The sequence below is a fragment of the Phacochoerus africanus genome, chromosome 2 (genome assembly GCF_016906955.1).
Source record: "Phacochoerus africanus isolate WHEZ1 chromosome 2, ROS_Pafr_v1, whole genome shotgun sequence".
Classification (NCBI taxonomy): Eukaryota; Metazoa; Chordata; class Mammalia; order Artiodactyla; family Suidae; genus Phacochoerus; species Phacochoerus africanus.
The window spans coordinates 35,953,448-35,967,243 of record NC_062545.1 but is presented as its reverse complement, the minus strand read 5'-3'; the positions used below and the strand labels follow the sequence as shown (position 1 = coordinate 35,967,243).

General features: G+C 34.4%; 1 protein-coding gene across 1 annotated transcript in view; it reads left to right on the top strand.

The window, feature by feature from the left end:
* RSPO3 (R-spondin 3) overlaps positions 1–13,475 on the top strand; it is an 81,106-nt gene extending 67,631 nt beyond the window's left edge. Inside the window, exon 5 of the mRNA XM_047759127.1 lies at positions 12,242–13,475. Within this exon, the coding sequence (XP_047615083.1) occupies positions 12,242–12,435 (194 nt within the window). The 3' untranslated portion in view covers positions 12,436–13,475. The remainder of the gene's footprint in view (positions 1–12,241) is intronic.
* Positions 13,476–13,796: the final 321 nt, after the last annotated feature.

The following is a 13,796-nucleotide window of genomic DNA, read 5'->3' as shown; positions in this document are numbered from 1 at the left end:
TAAATCAAGAAAAAAAAGCATTATTCATCTTTTCATTTAACTTTTTCAACAAATATTGAATGAGTCACTATTGTGTACAGGCTCATGCCAAAGAGAAAGGCAAAGCTAATACATTTTTTGGAGTAACGGTAGCAATGCTTAACCTGTATACCAGGTATGGAGGCCCCAAACGCCTCCAGTGCTCTGAGCATAAAATTATGCAAATGAATCAGGAACCCACTGCTGGAAACCCTAGCATCATCCACCCCACCTGACACAAACCGTCTTGTGGTCTTTATTCTCTTTTTTAATATTTTTATAGGTAATCAAAATTAAGGTTGAGTTTCTACAAAAATAAGTTCATTATATTTGCAGTTAGCACTACGTGTTCTTCCTATTTTTACAAAAAATAGAAACATAATCTGTATTATTATGACATATTATAAAAGGGCCTAAAAATGTAGATCAAAATTCAGTAGATCGTATATATAATATACATTTAGGGACTCAAAACTGTGGAAGGAAATGAACTAATTAGTAGCAAAGAAAGAAGAGGGAAATTGGGCTTCTAGTGATAATGTCCATGTTAGGAGGGAAAGTCCACATATAGAAAGTTGAGTATCCAAAGAATGTATGCAATTCTTCAAATTCTTCTGCTTTAATCAAATGCTTATTAGAGCACCATGCTCTGTTTTCCCCACAACATTAGGAAAGTTTGCAAAGAAAAAAAAGAAAGGGTGCATGTTAATTTAATAAAAGTTAAATTTAATTTAACATATGGAAAATATGTTTGATAAGAAAAAGTTCGAAGTCATAAAATCTAACAGAATCTCTTAGTTTTAAAGGTTTATGTTTCTGAAGGACTCTTTATAATAATCTAAGTCTCCTTTCAGATTTATTGAAAATTAAATTGGAAAGCAGGCTTTCTGCCTTTGAATTGATATTTTTAAATCCACTAGAAAAATAGAACTTTACCATCTGTGGTAGGAAAAGACCTATAAATATGTGCATATAAATTTATATACATACAAACATACACATTTGTTGCACATGTGTCTACCCTCCCAATTCTCCTCCCTGACACTAAAATGCATCAATAAAATGAAAAAGGAAACCCAATGAAAAACTGTGAAGTGAGATATGATAAAATATTACTAATCTTGCTTAATTATAGCTCTATATTTCTAGATTAATGAACACTCACCTGCCAAAAACTTTTAAAGAAATTAAATCATTTGTATTCCATTCAAGTATATGTACCCACTGTTGAAATAATTACAAGGAGCTATCTTGTTGGTTATGGAAATGCATGTGAGAAGTATATCTAATTAAGAACAGATACTCGTACAAGAGAGAGAAAAAGTACTTAAAGCTGTATATATTATCTGCTATAGATGAAATATGCCCCCTTATTATCTTATTTACATAAATGAACAAAATATATTACAAGTTTTAATATAGAAGAGGCTAAGTGGGGTTTTCTATGTTTTCCAAACTAGTTAAGAAATCAATAGTTTGAGATAGTCTGTAACCAAAAAGAGAAGAAAGAAAATACTGAAGCTAAGTGAAAACATTTGAGAAGGTACCAAGGTGCATTAAAAAATCAGCTTTACATAAGTAATCAATAAGTAGTTGAAAATATTAAATGATAGCAATAAAAGAGTGTGACATATTAACTAAAAATATGGAGTAGCAGATGCTAGAGACTTGGTAGTTGTTTTTTGCCCTGTGATGTAATTCTAGATTAGAGTTACATTTTTTCCCCCATAGAATAGTAAAAAGCTTCAAAGGAAAGAAAGAGTAGGATGTGGTAGAATGAGAATTAGACAGCAGAGTCAACTAGTGCATAAAATGATGAAAGAGGCTAGAATAATACCAACATTTCTTGTATAATCAATCACTGCAAATGTGTCAGCAAGTATGAGGCCATCTCTTCCTGTCAATACAACCAAGTAGACAATTTGGGTAAGGGAGGAAGTACAGCACAGGCAAACATGCCTATCAACACTTCTTTTTTTGCCTCAGAACAAAATTCTGAGACAAGTTCTTGGAGCAAATGGAAATTTATCCAAATGAAAATCAAATGATAAATGCCAAGAGAATATTCTTTCTTTGGAATTCTTTCAGTTCTTCAATTTAACCAGCTGGAATGAATTTTCAAGTAGCATTCTGCTCAAGCATTTTGAAATGAAGGACTTTCCTGTTAATTGGAAAGCTATATTTCATCAAAGATAAAGACAGTTCTCTTGGCTTAGTGATTCTCTTTAAGGGAAAAAAAAAAGCACTTGGTGGATATTTACCATACACAGATTCCAGAACTTGTGTTTCAAGTGTGAAAGACTGAACTGTGAGCCTACACACCTAACTGAAAAAAAAGGAGAAAATTCAAATGTTATTCTCTTATGCTTTACATGAAAATTCACTGTCACTCTTCCCTCATAAGAGGCATAGGATGAAAAAGTTTTAAAATATTAATTATTTATTTTCAGAATCAAATGTTGACATAATTGAGGGTTCTGGTTTTCCAGGGCAAATGAATTGTCAACGATTATTCATTTATTTATTTATTTATTTATTTATTGCTTTTCAGGGCTGCACCCATGGCATATGGAAGTTCCCAGGCTAGGGATCCAATCGGAGCTACAGCTTCTGGCCACAGCCACAGCCACAGAAATGCAGGATCCAAGCCGAGTCTGCGACCTACACCACAGCTCACGGCAACACCAGATCCTTAACCCACTGAGCGAGGACAGAGATCAAACCCACAACCTCATGGCTCCTAGTTGGATTCGTTTCCACTGCTCCACAACGGGAACTCCAAGTCAACAAATTTAAATGTTCTTTATTATGTTGCTTATATGTGTTGTTGAGACTGGGATAGCATGACTGTCAACTTAGAAAGATTTAGAACAAGAAAATGAAAATTCATAGGAAAAGAACATTTTTAAGACTCAGATATTCAAAGCAATCTACACTTTAGGCAGTACTGTCAACTTATTGTTGATGGATGATATAGTAAAGTTGTAACATTTAAAATTTTAATTGATACAAAATTAGGCAAACATCACAGAGAATGTGAAATGCTTTTTAAATTAATTACAATGAAATGTTAAAGAAATAATTTTCCATACTTCTTAAAGGAAAAGATGATTACTAGATAGATGGTCACATGGCAGTTATGTATTTAGTCTGCGTTAAAACAATGTAGTAGGAAACCCTATTTGTACTACTGTTTTGTATACCTTAAGTCTGGCAGTATGAGTATGATAAGAATTTTCAAAGAGACTATTTCACTGTGTGTTTTTTTTTTTTTCAATATTTAAATTGCTGCAATAGAATTTTTAAAAGATGATGTGAAGAAAATATTCACCATAAACATTCCATAGACTTATACATATTCTCTACCTTGGCATATAAGATAGTCGTGAGCATGAGCTGGGGACAGACAGTGAAGAGGGAGACAAGGTACGGAATGAGTGTTACAACAAAGAAAAACACGTCGTCTTGGTTTTGTTTTTTGTTTTTTGTTTTTTTTTGGCTACCTGTGGCATGTGGAAATTCCTGGGCCAGGGATCAAACCCACACCACAGTAGTGACCTGAGCACCAGCAGGGAACACCCAATTCTTAACCACTAAGTCGCTAAGCCACCAGGGAACTCCCACACATCAAATCAATTCCTTTATGAGATAGTAATACTTTGAGAAGACTAGTCTCATCTGAAAATTTCAGAGAAGACATTTTAACCAGACTACCAGACAGGCTTCAACTGTTTTTGAAATAGGGGAGCCACCCTCATCACTGTCTAAATTTCTGAAGTTAAGTAACAGACACATATCTTTGTAAATTCATAAACAGTATACAAAACAATCAAAATACTATATGTAGAGTCATTTTTTTTCTTGAGAGCGTAGTAATAGTCATTTCACAAACTATTCATGAATTTCATGGCAAAAGTAATAAAAAAAACTGATTTAAAAAGTGAAATTTACCAACACACTCTTTGACAGCAGGTGAAAATTAGAATAAGTTTACACACTTGTCCAATAGATAAAATTGTATAAGACCCAAAATCTAGTTCACAACACACTATGCAAACGTGCTTAGATGAAGAAATTTTCAGAGTTCCCTTCGTGTCTTAATGGGTTAAGAACTCAACATAATGTCTGTGCTGATGAGGGCTCAGATCCATAGTTGCTGTGGCTGTGGTATAGGCCAGCAGCTGCAGCTCCAATTCCACCACCAGCCCAGGAACTTCCATATGCCACAAGTGTGGCCGTAAAAAGAAAAAAAAATTTTTTTCGACACATAAATTGGATGTGATTCCGTTTCCAAGAATTTTGTTTTCTAACCTGATATTGGATAGAATGCTAGTTAAAATTTCGAAGTCAAGTTAAGAAATTTTGCACTGAATGAAAAACAACACTGAAATTACTAATTTGAAATGAACTTTCAAACAAGATAGTTGATTCAAAAGAAATAAGCCCACATAAAACAATACTAAATGTAGTCATGTAATATATATTGTAATGTCCTGCTATATTTTTTAAAATGTTATAAAATACCCTTTACTTTTATAATTGTAAATATTGTGAATAGTAAAACCTTTTTGAGTACTTTTTTCTCCTTGAACTTTTAACCATTCTTTTAATGCTGATTACTTACAACAGGAAGACATAATACTATGCAATATCCAACATCTTTAACAGCTGGTCTCTAGCTAATGTCCCTTTTGAGTAGGAAGTCCAGGGTAGGGTTCTGGGCAGCAAAAGCACTGAGATGCAGTGGTGTTACCGTGAGTGAAAGACCCGTGGAAAGTTCTGTTAGGACATGGAGCCAAAATTCAGAATTTCAGATCCTGAGTCTTCAGTGAATAATATAATATTTAAACAACAAAGGGAAAAATCTGTAAAGCCCTATTGACAACAGTCTATTCATAAGGAAAGTATTTGATTTGGCAAAAGAAAGTTCATTATGCTAAAGCATGTCATGGAAATAGAGATGCTAAAAAGTTGTGATTACTGGTATTTCTGATCTCTGCCTTGAGATGAAATTATAAGGGGACTGCATTCAAACATCAGTGAGATTTTGAAATTTAAATTCAGTCTTTCTCTTTTTTGAAATTCAATGTAACAAAATAGAAAACTCTGATAATTTTATTAGAATTTGAAAAATGTAATAATTACAGTTTTAAAGTTCGAATAAAGTGTCTTAGATATAAATGATTAAATATATAAGTACATGACATGTGTACTATATCCTACCTCTACATGATTGGGAGAGGAGTGGAACTAATGAAAAGTAACTAGACTTGTAGCAATAAAATAGAAGATCACAGAGCATGAGGTAACTTGATGGTGCTGACACAAAACATCTCCAAAGTGCTGTTAGGGTCTCATGAGTAACTTGCTGCTCAGGAAATTGAAAATTCAAGGTCAAGTAAGTATATTATAAACCCTAATTTTTTACAAAACCTCTATGTTTTCATATGTTAGTCCACACCTGGACACTGTCTTTCCTTTTCTGTTTTTGTTTTTTGTACTCGTAGTTAAAGTGTGAAATAAAACAAGGATACTGGGATGCCATGTCACATTGTGCTCTATCAAGATAAAATGTGAAGGCGTTCCCTTTTGGCTCAGCACTTAACAAACTGGACAAGCATCCATAAGGACACAGGTTTGATCCCTGGCCTCGCTAAGCGGATTAAGGATCTGGCATTGCAGTGAGCTATGGTGTAGGTTGCAGATGCGGCTCAGATCCTGAGTTGCTGTGGCTCTGGCGAGGCCAGTGGCTATAGCATCGATTTGACCCTAGCCTGGGAACCACCATATGCTGTGGGTGTGGCCCTAAACAGACAAAAAAAAAAAAAAAAAGATATAATGTGGAGGCAGAAGAGCCCTTATTTTCCTCAGTGGTTCTGTGGAGGTTATCATAAAGCTTATAGACACAGTGCTGGCTCTTAGAAGTATGCCTGGCACATAGAAGTGTTCCTTAAATTTGAGTTATCTATCATTGCTCTTACTGTTTTTAAAAACAGACAGCCCAAGTCATTTTCACCTTGATTACTGCAAAAGGTTGGGAGTGTAAGAAAGGAGAAGCTTAAATAATGGAGCCTAGAAAAAGGCTAGAAGAGGAGGAGTGTTGCCCTGAAGGGATGACAAGTGAGCAAACACTTTATGTCAGAGTTAGAGCAAGAGGTACTAGGAATTGCATCAAAAATATGGGATCTGTAAACACAGTGGGTCGTGGTGAGTGAGGTGCAGGGTTGACTAGAAAGAAGAGTGTGAGTTCTTCAAAGTGGATGACTATGTGAGCAGGGGCCAGGTCTCAGAGGATGAGGCCCCTGGGTGCCATGGGAAGAAGCTTGGGTTTATCTGCTTTCACCTTCTTAAAATTCACACTCGATGTCTCACAGACGGGACATTCTTGTTTCAGAATCCCCAAAAGAATGTGACACTAATAGATTAACATCTCTTATATTAGCTCTTCTTGATTGGTGGCCACGTGTTATTTCGATCTTAATATCTTGGCAAAAATGGGCTCGAGGTAATTTCCCAAATTACAGCATTTAGAGAGGATGTAATGATACGTCAAATTATTTTTCTGTGAATAATTACTCAGAAGCATCTTGGAAGTTAAATAGAAACATAATTGTGCTAATTCATGTGTTAAACTACAGCTGACCCTTGAACAACTTCGGAGCATTAATCTGAGTATAATTTATAGTCGCCCTCTATGCCCGTGGTTCCTCTACATTTGAACCAGAAACTGTGTAGTAGTTCAGTATTTACTGTTGAAAAATATCTGTGTATAAGTGGATCTGCATAGTTTAAACCTATGTTGTTCAAGGGTCAACTATGGAGAGTAGATAAATCAGATAGCTTTATTTCCACTTAGAAAAATTAAGTATCTGCCAATTTTCACTGTATTTGAAATAAATTCTAGCTTAAAAATAATAGCAAGGAAATATGTATTTCTCTTTTATTAAAACAAAAACAAACAATTAACGATTTGAATGTATTTCTCAAGTCAATTCTACTTGGTAATAGTATAGCTAAGGAATTTGGCCTTGCCTTTCAACTGTGTTCTTCATCACTGGGTCAGACTGTACTGGGTTTACATAGCCCACAAATCAAAAACCTTTAAATATGTATTTGCACAACAAATTATATTTGCTGAAGTAGTTATGCTGTAGCAACTTCCCCTCCTTTGCAAAATTTCCTCAATCATATCTTAACAAAAAGGGAAAAGTTAGAATTTTCATCCTCTGTACATAAAAATCAGGTCCAATGCTAGATCCGAAAATCATCAGATTATCCCATTTGCAAATCATTTATGCTTTTTTGAAGGTATAAAACTTTGACTTTCCAACTGAATTTCCTTCCATGCCCAATAAAGAGAAAAAAAACCTAGCAATAAATTTTTCACTTTTAATGGAATATTTATTTAATTGGTTTGAATTGTACTTTCACTGATAGTCCTCAGTTTAGTGTGTGGGATATATTTTTAGCTTTTTGAGAAAACTTGGTCTTGGAAGTGGAGCTACTTAAAGCTCAATAGCTCCTCTTAGCGGTATCTTGCAAGAAATTCACCAAGAAGCAGCTTTTACAAAGACCTATACACAGATACTTCTAAATACCTAGAAAGCTGTGAACTAATAGTCATAATTTGAATAATTCTCAGTGAATAAATTCAATTTGTGATTCTAAGAATAACAACTCTTTTATTCATAAATATTCGTTACATTTAAAAGGGTTATTGAGCATTTTTGGTAGTTTTTTTTTTGGAACTTAAGTATGTAATACATAATTTAGGGAACATAATTCAGAATGATTTCCTTCTCTCTTTGTTCTTTTTAATATATTTATTCTTTGCAGTTCATATTTGTATTTTAACATATTTTAAAAACAATCTGCAACTAATTTTTTTTTGCATCTAAGTTTTCTATTCCAAAGGTACCTAATCAGAAAACTTGCCTGAAAAATTAGTAGCTACAGTAAGTCAAAAAAACATATTTGCTCTTCATTAGAAAAAATATAAGAAATTCAATGATAAACCATGTGACATGAAATAAAAATTTTAGGAGTATGTGTATCTTCTATTGATCTTCACCGAATAGTTCTTAAATGAAACTGCACATAATAATACACTGGGGTGAACTTATTAACTGCAGGTTCCTGGGCCTATCATAAGAATTACTAAATCATAATTTCCAGGTGTGATGCCTAGGAATCTATATTTTTGAAAGTCATCTACGTTTGGTAACCTGGTCTGCAGAAGGCCCTACGAGGCACTTAGGTAAATGACTATATGCTATTGTATTAAAAGAAAATAACTTCATAATCTCAAAATGCTAGTCACCTACTCAATTATGTGATATTGATTTGCAACAAACCTTAAATAATATGGGGTTTTATGGTCTGCACAGAGATTTTAGCTACTCTTTGGAAAGTTAAGTCTGAAAAATAAATACCAGTCACCATCTATACTCACTTTATGGATTCTTATTACTGACACAAGTGTCTCTGAAGTAGAAAATAAGGCCACATGTTAAAATATCCAATATATTGATTGGCCTTTTCTAAACTAGTCACAGAAACATCCAATCTCTGCCTTGCTCTCAGATTCTGATAGTTGCCTTTCTTCAGGCTTTAGGACCACTGGTCCTCAGGACAGACTCCCGAAATAGCAATCAAGTCCTGTCAATCGTTCCAGCTTCTCTGGGTAACATACTATATATAGACTCTGATCAAACCAAGGAAGTCTACTTCAGTTCCCCAGATTCACCATGTCCTTGCATGCCTTCATGCCATTGACATATTGTTCACGGCCTGCCTTGCCCCTTTTCCCTCATCAGCTTGGCAACCTCTCACTCATTCTTTAAAGCTCAGCTCAAACATCACCCCATCTGGGAAGTCTTTTCAATCTCCATTGGCAGAGTTCAGTGCTTTCCTTGCTCTGCCACCAACAGATCTTGTGCATGCTTCTATTTTTGTATTAGAGTGTGACTATATTTATTGTGTCTATCTCCATATCTCACTTTTACCCCCAGGTTTTAGCACACTCTCTGGCATGGGAGAGAGGCTTAATTCATGTTTGTACAATGAGTTAATAACATGAGCTTTCATTTCTCCCATGATCACTGTGTGCCATGCACTATGCTAAGTGCTTTACAAGCATCTTGCACAATCCTTAAAAAGTTTAGAAAGCAGTAACGCTTATCCACATTTTAAATATCAGACAATTAATCCCAAGAGATATCAACAACTTGCCAAATGTCACACAACTAGCAGCAGACCTAGAATTTGAACCCCGTGTTTTTCTGACTCGAACGATAGTGTTCTTAAACATTACATTTACATGAAAGGGCTTGGATTGTACTTGATTGCTAATAGCAATTTCTTTTTGATGGTTTCTGTCCAAACAGCACACTCTTAACTGGAATAGCAAAAAAAGATGAATTTTTTTTAATCATCGGAACACTCTACAACCCAATTATGGTGCATGTGTGTGTGTGCACACACACATAATCAGTAAATGACAAAACACAAACATATATGTAATGTCATGACAACTAGGATGCTTAGTTTTCAAAATTACCAAAAAAGTATAAAAATAACTATTGACCACATCAATGGAAAGTTACCAGAACAGAAAAAGAAATCCCCTTTAATGAAAGCTGTACAAAATTTCCCAAATTTCACATGATTTTGCTAATGGACTATAGCCACTCTTCTGCATTGCTATTTCTTGGACAAGAGGAAAATATATTATTTATGCAAAAAGGGTAGTTAACATTTCCAACCACTAACGCATGGCCTGTAAAAAATAATAATCCCACTTTTCTTTTGTGCAACAGCCCCCTATTGGGCAACAACAATGTACAACGTGCTAGTTTCCTGTTACTTTAGTAGAGCCTCCCCTTTCACTCACTGCCCAGACTAAACAGTTATTCCTTGGATAATAAAACTGTAATACTAGGTTTCAAGCTACTTCCAAAAATGTTTCTGCCTCTATTAAAGAATCATATCAATTTGTTAAGCAGAAACACACTGTAAGTTGAATGTGTTGTCACATGCAGCTAGAAAACATATAAATTAATCTATGACTAAGAAAGAAACAATATACTTTTTATGTGTCCAACACATTATGGCTGGGATCACAGCTGTAAGATGTTGGACCGTCATCAAGAGAACAATGTCAAACACTGAACTTTTGGATGATTTCCATTAAAATAACATTTTGTTTGGGGTCACTAGTTTTTATGGTACTTTGGAATGATTTCACTGACAATATTTTTAGAGTTGAACTTGAACACCTCCAAAAGTCTCTGCAAAATGGAAATATTATGTAATCTAATGTTCGCAGCCATGTCCTTCAGAAAATCAGGCACATATCACAAAAGCTAGCATTTATCTCTTTCAGTTTGTATAGATTTATAAAAATTAAATTATGGAACATACTCAAGAAAGTAAATTAACTCTTGAGTTTTCTCTATTTAGTTACTAAGTTCACATTAGCACTTCAAAACAAAACAAAACAAAACAAAACCACCCTGAATTTCTTCTGTAGAGATCTTATCAATCCAGCTATATTCTTTTAAGTGAAAAGAGTAATGGAGTTGGTGAATCAGTATACAACTAGTCAGCCCTAGACTATAATAGTCAACTCTAATATTTTTTGTTCATCTCTACCTACAGAACAATTTGATAGATATTTGCTTTATGGGTCTGAATTCTCATTTTTGTTAACTGTCCTTTCAGAGTCAAAAATTTAGAGTGTGTTAGTGTTGAACCCAACAAGGCAAGTTTTCATAAAGTAACTGGCAAGTGTTGTAAATATAGACTCAGACAAAGCTAGTTGTGGCCTAAAATCCAAGGAGACTGTGTTGGCCGAATATACATATGCAGTATTAATAATATTGGTTCCTAGAATTCCACAACGAGAGCTCAAGAAAAGGAAAGCCAAACCACTGAATTCAATATTTGCAGCCTATTTCAGGATGTGAAAATATTTTGGTTCTCTCATGCAAATTTCTCCAAAAAATACTTTTGTCCAAAGTGACTTTTTGTAGACAGAAACTAAATTCAGATTTTACATGGCTCAGTATATAGCGATATGCCCAATCAGAATTTGCTCTACATCAGGGAATAGTTGGTTCCTAGTTTTCAAAACTGTGGTATTTATTTAAATCTATAATTTCTCACTGGGATATGTGTATTCATAGATGTTACTAAAACCTTGCTCTCTGTAATTATTTTATACTGTAGATTGTATATGGAAAATGTTAACATGATAATAAAATACCTTGTTAATGTGCTAATTTGAAATTTAAAAAACAATTCATCTAATTTGGTGCCAGACTCTTTGATCAAATTACTCTTTTCTTCTAAAACTGTTGATGGTTCCCCAAAATAAATAGAATGAAATTCATTTCTTCACCCTGGCTCCAGTCCTTCTTGCTTTCCTGTATCAAAACTTAAAGTCATATCAAGCCTACTTTGTTAAAATGCCTCATAGTGTGAATCTGTATAAATTTATGCTTCATACCCCATTCAAAGTCAAGATCCTCCATGGCATCCAGTATATTTCAGTAAATATCCACTCATTTGATTGATAGAGACACAAAGTCCCCACCTTTGTAGCTTATTCCATGGGGTTATTGATAAGTTATAGTCGCCACTATCCTGCGTGGAGAGAATTTGTGATGGAAATTTATTTCAACATATAAATATTTGTAATGAAACATAGTTATCCTGCTATTCTTCATGAACCTTTATTTCCATATTTGTTATGCAGATCAATTCTCTTCTAGTACATAGCATGCAGATATATCAGACTGCAAATATATAACTGCTACTTAGAAAATTTTGAATATAATTAATGCCTTATGTAGGAGCCATATAACATATGCACATTAATAAGTTTCTTAAATGGCAAGAAATCTAGTCAAAAATTTCTATTAAATATTATAAATAGCTATCATGTAAAATAACAACAAACTTTTAGCAATAGAACCCTCTAGAATTCAGAACTGTCATATATTAATTGGTTCATTATATTCTGTACATGTTTCATGTTTACATTCCTCAAAATAACATAGCCTTAATAAAGAATAGTTGAATGAATGATTTAAATAGTAGGTATTTGGTATCTATGGGCAAGATATGCAACCTAAGAGAAGTTCAACTAGTTTTTAAAAACTTAGAATAACCAAATAGAACATGATTGAATTTTTTTTAAAGGTATATCCTTTCATTTCAGGAAAAAAAGGAAGGGAGAAGAAAAGAAAAAAACTTAACAAAGAAGAAAATAAGGATGCAATACCTGATAGCAAAGGTCTGGAGCCCAGCAGAGAAACTCCAGAACAACGAGAAAACAAAGACAAACAGCAGCAGAAGAAGCGAAAGGTCCAAGAGAAACAACAGAAATCGGTATCAGTCAGCACTGTACACTAGAGGGTCCCATGAGATTGTCATAAACTCGTGATGCTGCTATCTCCACCAGAAGCCCAGGACAGGTGCTCTAGCCATTAGGACCACAAATGGACCACGTGTCTGTTATTGCTCAGTCTAAACAACATTCCAGATAGTTGCTATACTCTTCATACAAGCATAGTTCACAACAACGAGCTACAAGTTCAAAGAAGGGATGCTTTTGAATGGTTGTCATACATGCTCCTGTGCATTTTTAAGAGACAAGAAATTCTGTACATAATCAATAGGCTATAAGATGTAACAACATAGCAATGACATCTGGAGAAACAACATCTTTTCCCTATAAAAATATTGTTCTCAAGCTGTTGTTTTCAGAAGCAAATAGCTCTGCACATTCAAAGATACGGTATCCCTTCAAAAGAAATAAGAGATCAGAGGAGAGAAACGTCTTTCAAAGGACAGTGTTGTTTTGTCCGGGAAATCTAGAGAGTGCTCAGTTCCTAGGGCCTGGCATTTGGAATCATAGGAATTTATCATCACAGGAACAACTGTTTTAAGCTTGGTTCCGTTGCCCTCATTTGTCTTTCTGCAAGAAGCATGAGAGTGCACATATTTACAGAATTAAATATACTGTGTGGGATTGGAAAAGGAAATGTGGAAGAAACCATAGGGTTGGAGATGACTGTTGTGCTTCACAAAACTGGGAAGGGTTGTGATTACCTGAAACAGGTCTCCGATCTGTGTCAGCACTGCGTGGTTCAGCCTCTGCTACCCTTTCTTTGGGTTATATAAGTCTGTAAACATGTACCTGTAACTTACTTCCAAAAACAAAATCATACCTATTAGAAGAAAATTCTGATTTCATAGAAAACAAAAAACTAGAACAAGGAAAATATAACATGTTTGCAAAGTCATGTGTTTTCTTTCTCAATGAGAGAAGAACAATCTTATTACCTGCTTCATGGTCCACCTGGAACTGAAAGGGATACTACTTTCTAACAAAGTGTATCTAATAGGGGGAAAAGCCACCACAATAAATATATTTGTTGATAGTTTTTAAAGATTTGTTCATTTTGTTTTATTGCTTGTTTTATTGGAGAATTGCTACTCTTAGAGACTCCCAAATTAGGAAGGAGGATTTTGTGTCCCATGTAATTCAGAACCTATTACATTTCTCAGTGTTTGCTTTTGGAGTCCACCTTCCTCTGAGATTTACTTATAAGGTATGAGGAGGTATTTAGTCATTATTTTTTTTTAATTTTGATCAACAAAATTCTAGTTATAGATATAGGGTTCTCCCTAAATGATTCCACAACTATCCCTTCCTTGTTCAGAAATTGACATTGTTTCTTGTTTATTGGTTCCTCCTGCATCTTGAACAC